Genomic DNA, 6,617 nt, shown 5'->3' on the forward strand with positions numbered 1-6,617 from the left:
ATTTTCCCCATTTACTGCTGGTTGTTCTCATTTGTCTATTTAATTCACATGCTCACAGTAGCCTATTCTCCCTTTCCCTTCCACTTATCGGAGGCAAATGTCAAGTAGTGATAAGCTATCTCCAGGGTGAATGGGGGGGTTGTCCAGAAGTCCAATCTTACGTGGATGGAGGGTGTGTTCCCCCGCCCTCACATGGACCGTGGTGTTTCCGTGAGTGGTGAGGAGGAGGGGGAAGGGGGAGGGTAGGGGGGTAACACATGACCTTATATTTGGTATGTGCTCTTGTTTGTTTTTAATCCCTAGGCAACACTGTTATTTCCTGGTGAGGGTTTGTCTGATAGTCACTCTGACGCACTTGCTCACTCTCTCACTCACTCACTCTCTCTCTGTCTCTCTCTCTCTCTCTCTCTCTCTCTCCTGTCTTCCCCCCAGTTCTTTTACTCTTTCGCTCTGCATTCCACCCCCTCACTCATTCACTTACTCCTCTGTTGCTGTCTTCCTTTCTTGCCAACTCATGAAGTTGGGTCATTGGACCAGATTAATAGCAGGAACACAGAAGTGTCATCATTACAAGGCCAACAGCACCTTTTTTCCTGTCTTTCTCACACTGTGTGTGTATGCGTATGTGGTGATTTTCAGAGATATCTTGGGAGTGTGGACATATGAACACAGTCCATGTGGAAATGGACTGTGATCAAGTTTCTCACAAATAAGACCTTCAGTAGTTCATATACTTCATCATTTTAAATAATTAAAATGTTAATGTCTATAAATGTATGTAAATAATTGTATCAACAGATCATTGATACAATAAAATTATTATTATTTACCTCTCTGCAAATTATTAGAATCTATACACGTGTCATGTAGCAGGATTTGTGTGTGCGTGCGTCTGTATACATGTGGGTGCACGTGTCCCCCCACCCATGGTTATCCTTGTTAGTTGTTGTGACCTCTTCTGAGATGCTACAAAGAACCAACCATGACCACTGATAACTGAGTGGGTGATGGTAGCTCCTCTTACCGACTGCAGTGGAACAGCTGGCTGGTCAAGACACACTCAAGGCCATCTCTACCTCTCTCTCTTTCTCTCTGTCTCTCTCTCCTCTCTCTCCTCCCTCCCTCTCTCCTTCATCATCATATAACCCACAGCACCCTGCTATCTCCCATCCTCCCTCCTTCTCCCTCTCCCTGGGATCCACCATATGGCTCAATGCTGCTGATCAGCACAAAACCCCCCCTCCGTCCCCCCGCCAACCCCCTAACACCCTTTTTCATGTAAAAGGAGAGTTAAAGAAGGTGATGATCACATTATGCCGTTCTCAGAATTTTTTTTTTTTTTTTTAAGCAGAGGGGCGTCGTTTATACGGTAAAGTTACAGTGCCACTGTTTGTATTAGGAGGCGGGAAAGGGGGCTCGCGCTTTGAAGATTGTGCTTTTGAACTCTTTGAGGCGGGCTATCTAAGTTAAAGCAGAGTGAAATCCTCGCTACACACACACACACACACACACACACACACACACTCACACACAATGATCTCATCTTTTAAGACTGGCGGTATAAGATGAAAGATTTCATTCGCATTGTTGTTTTTAGTTTGAACGCAACTTTGAGGGTGGAATCCAAGACTATTCATGACCAGCCTCGGCCCGCTCGCATTACGGTGACGGCAGCGCTGGCACTTTCAATAAGGGAGATCTGAGGCCATCAGACATTCCAGTACAAGTTTTTTTCATCAACAACAACTTCAAAGCCCTCTGAGTAATTTAGCTAAGGATCAGTTCAAATCGACACAAGCACGGAGATCCGGTGCGAGAAACCTACCACCGTGGGTGTGTTTCTGAACAGAAACCAGAACCACGTAAAAAAAAAATCAAACCAACAAACACTTCAGCTGTATGCTATCTAGAAACAGCATCTAACGAACGACAGGGAAAGTTTGATAAATGATCGATGATGATGATGATCATGATGATGATTTTTCGAAAGGAAAGGTAAAATGGTGGCAGTTCAAATTAAACCAATTAAACGCCCAAACATTTTTGTACACTCTTCACTGACAAAGCGCGTTCTTGCTCGATAGAGTAGTTAAGAGGACTCATCAGTCACTCACTCTCCCAAAACTGACAGGTCTGATTGACATTCATTATAACAAACACTTACGGACTGACAGCCCCTGCTGTAATACGGATGCCTTGGCAATAAGATAGAGTAATATTTTCACCAGTGTTGAAAGATGCCATATAGCCAAACATTTATTTTACTGGGTTGTCTGTTATGGTTAAGAGGTTGGGCACGTTTCAACGGTCGTTAAGCACGATTGGCAAGTGGTGAGAGAGTTCATCGATGTTAAATGATTGGAATGCCGCACACAGGTGATCCTCGAAAAGACACAGACGCTGAGACATCGGGTTTCCATTCAACTAAAGCGTTCTCACACAATATAACAAAATATAGCTATTAATATAACTGACTTGCAAACCTGCTCCGTGTCCATGACAATTTATGACACATTTGGGACAAGGCAGAGAGCTAAGCAGATTTTCACACGTTTATTTGTGATTCGGGAACTACAACCAAAGTTCAAGTAACACAGTCTACTCTCTGCGTGTAGTTTTATATCCACACATTCTTGGTCAAATCTAAGCATTCCAAGGCTCGTTCGCAATTCCAAACTTAACTTTGTCCCTCACATTCCAATACGTTGATCACACACTGAATTCCTGATCCACTTTACGCTTACCACTTTGCCAAATCGGCGAACGTGATAGTCATTACTATGTATTAAACTATGTATTACAGAACAAACTAAAGAGAAGCTAAACACAAGCGAAATCCAACTGCTCAAAAGAATCATTAAATGAAACACTGCTTTGAAAATGTGTTTTCACACAACGACCGAGGGCACTTGTGACAAATGATCATTCCAGTTTAGTTAATTGCCAGAGATTACTGATCGACAAGGACACGCGACATCAGCATATTCTCTCTCTCTCTCCCTTTCTCTAACACACAGGCAGACACACACACACACGCACGCACACATACACACATGCGCGCGCACACACACACAGACACTGTGCTTTTAACCTATTTCAATCCAGTACTTTATCGGGCCAACGGAATCATTTCAGAATAGCAGAGTTTAAAGGTGCAGTCCAGCCCGTAGTCATTCAGTCATTATGAACGGAGAGCGAACAGAGGGGTCCGCTGCCACCTTGGCTCCTTAATCCCATTACGTATTCTAGTAGCTGGGTTTAATCCTGCACACACTGGCAGCTCAGTCTCCCATTTCCTCGTTTCAATGCGCTTTCAGCCTCCGCCTGTCTGTCTCACCGTTACCAAATCGACAAATCTGTTTTACACTAGCGCCCAATAAACAGCGACAATTCCGACGGTGCGATACCACATTATCGCTCATTTTGAAATGATTTACGCAGAGTGGCAAAGCCAAAGTGGCGCGCTGACCCGAGTATTTAGCTTGTCTTTTGTTACGGAGGCATCCCCACTGTGCACCGATTCGAGGTCTGATAAATGGCTTTTAATTCTAAGAAGAAGAGAACGTGCTGCTCTAACAGTGGGAATATTTTGCCTCGCTAACTAACTTGGGGGATTCGGATGGATATACGCTGTTTAATCAAGAGTGTGAAAACAAAGATTATTTTATCAAACATGAACTTGTGGTATACAGGCTGATAAAGCAGGCACCAGTAGTCAAAGAGATAACACTCACGGTACTCTTTAATCGTTTAAATGGTAGACTGTAAAGAGAGCGACGACAGCAGCACTCGGGGTTTGGATATTGGCCACAGCAATTTAATTTGCAAAGCCAAACTGTGAAATAACAAGCTAAGCTTCGCTAATGGAACTTGGTTGGAGTGTGTCTAAGTGCGTGAGACGGGGCAGGTTAATCTTTAATGCAGTGTTCTAGCTTGTCTCCGGCGAGCCATCTAATCGCCCTGTAGATACCGTATCTGACCGACACCAAGCTCAGTGATTTTTCGTTCAAGTTTCAAAACATCTACCCAAACAACGATATGAATTTGAGATCTTCACAGCCACACGTTCATATGCCCAAGGACTTAAAACTAAGTCGCACGATTGTGTAGAGAGGAAAGCACACAATCATTACCAAGTTATTTTTGTTTTAGAATTCACTGTATGTAGGTGCGCCCTATGTTTTACGAAGACAACTCTTTACAGTGACAGTTCAACTTGTAATTATAAACTCATCTACTTACTATCGGGTCCATGCGAGGTGAATCTAGCCGCTGGGACACCAGAAGCATCTTGGAGTGGTGATGGAAAACGTTGCCTCTGTTAAATCCACTTTTGTTTTGCTATGTGTCTTCACTCACAATAAAAAAAGGCATAAATATACTTAAAATGTATAAAGATTAAATTGCGGAAGAGCCTAGCCGACTGGGTATGCAATAGAGGACTGGAGATAGGAACTCGATCCAAATGAAAGCTAATTTGACATTCCGTTCAAGTACCAGGCAAGTTCATCCCCCTTAATCGCAGTATTCATCAGATAGCACAAACGTCTGTATCAGTCCTTCTCTCACAACGCGGCCACTTACGCGCGGCCCCTCACTGGCTTCCTGACTCGAGGGCGGAGTAACCTCGGCGATAGGACGGTGTCTTCTGCGATGTCACGGAGGAGGAGACGGAGTTGTTCCGCTAGCCGTGCGCTCTTAAAGGGACATTCCGCCTCTTGAGAGTGCAACGTGAGGGACACTAATGTGTTTGTAACGCCCTAGGGAAGTCACCGCGGATGAGCGATAAATAGCGTCACACACTGTCAGCGCGTCAAACTCAGGGAACTGCGAGACACGAGAAGCGATGATATAAATTAGTAATCCCCCTCAGATAATCGGTTTTTAGTCTTTCCTGTTTTGTTCTAGATTTTCTGAGTAGGTCGTGCTGAATGATATAACTGTAATTTACACCGTTTACATGTCTGAATCAGCTCTAACATTTCTTCAAGGATTTTGTTCCAAACCTCCACTCATCTTTGAACATATTCTCTACGGGAAAAAGTCCAAAGAACGTCGTGGAAATTCGACACTAAGCTTTTGAAAAAAGTAGAGATGTGTTTTTCTAGATTGGAACAACACTGAAAAACACCACCGTACTTCGTTATTTGGGTTAATTATTTTTAACAAGGCTGCTGGCAGCAATTATCCTACGACAGATCACAACTGCCACTGTCAAGGACAAGCATTCAAGTTTGGACAGAATATTTGCGTGGCAACACTGCAGTCGGGGTAAAACAAACAAACAAACAAATAAATACATACATACATACATTCACAGATAACCATGGATATGTTTTCCCTGTTGGTTAGGCGCGCAATAAACACCCCATACATTGTTTTACTAAATAATAACGTCACATAAATAAAACAAATTAATAAAGTTGAAGCCTCTGAAGGTCTTATTCGCGTATAGTAACACCCCCCTTTTACTGCAGCAACATCCACAAACTAGCAACTGCAATAATATAAAGTGAGTCAAAGCTAGGAACCAATGTTTCTGTCTTCATTTCCCCTGACAGTCTTATGTTTAAAAGATCATTGTAACTTGGAAACTTGAAGTTGAAGGCCAAGGCCAGTGCATGTACAGACACATGCCCCCCCCCCCCCCCACACACACACACAAACAAACAAACAAACATACAGAGACAGACGCACATTTTGGGTGAGGAGTATGAGGGGGAGGGCAGGAGAGGGGGAGAGTGAAGCTCTTGTCCTGGCAAACACACAAAGACTGGGTGTGAGAGTGCAGACTGAGAGAGAGAGAGAGAGAGAGAGAGTGTGCCAGTCCTCGTCTGTGCTGCACCTGGAGTTGCAAGAGTTTAAGTTACAGAGGGAGGACTTTGTGTATACAAACGCACAGATGCGCGCGGATGCACGCGCGCACACACACACACACACACACACACACACACACACACACACACACACACACACATACACACATGCGCGCACACTCAAAGTAAGTTAATCGTTTTCATTTCTAATCCTAAAATTCACAGGTCATGACAAGTACCCTAGATAAGATGTAAACTGAAGTGCCCGAAGATAACAAACATATTGGACTGGGGTCCAACTCTAAACACTGTATCTTATAATAACAAAGATTTTTGCTACTAATTTTCAAGTGTTGTATTTGTTTCTAGCTATGAGTTCTGTGAATCCAGAAATGGGATTTGGTCATCAGCACATTTTTTTGTGTATCATAAACCATAAATCTATGTTATCTGTTGTATGTTATATATTGGTTACTCATGCATCATCCTTAATATTTCACATGGACTTCATTTGTGTACAAACATTTTCTCTCTGGTAAGAATTTTGCAGATGCTCAGAAAGAGACAGACAGACAGGAAAACAAGGGCACAGACGTGCAAAAGCATCTCTGCACTCTCTCTCTCTCTCTCTCACACACACACACACACACACACAAATACACACACACACATATTTATGTGTACACCGCACTCATGCCAATATGCAGACACACACACACACACACACATACACACACACACACAAATACACACACACATATTTATGTGTACACCGCACTCATGCCAATATGCAGACACACA

At 43.3% G+C, this 6,617-nt stretch overlaps 1 protein-coding gene across 1 annotated transcript in view; it reads right to left on the reverse strand.

Moving 5' to 3' along the window:
• LOC115816669 (mastermind-like domain-containing protein 1) overlaps positions 1 to 4,312 on the reverse strand; it is a 57,544-nt gene extending 53,232 nt beyond the window's left edge. Inside the window, exon 1 of the mRNA XM_030779706.1 lies at positions 4,243 to 4,312. Within this exon, the coding sequence (XP_030635566.1) occupies positions 4,243 to 4,290 (48 nt within the window). The 5' untranslated portion in view covers positions 4,291 to 4,312. The remainder of the gene's footprint in view (positions 1 to 4,242) is intronic.
• Between the last annotated feature and the right edge of the window lie 2,305 nt (positions 4,313 to 6,617).

Source organism: Chanos chanos, chromosome 7, assembly GCF_902362185.1.
Source record: "Chanos chanos chromosome 7, fChaCha1.1, whole genome shotgun sequence".
Lineage (NCBI taxonomy): Eukaryota > Metazoa > Chordata > Actinopteri > Gonorynchiformes > Chanidae > Chanos > Chanos chanos.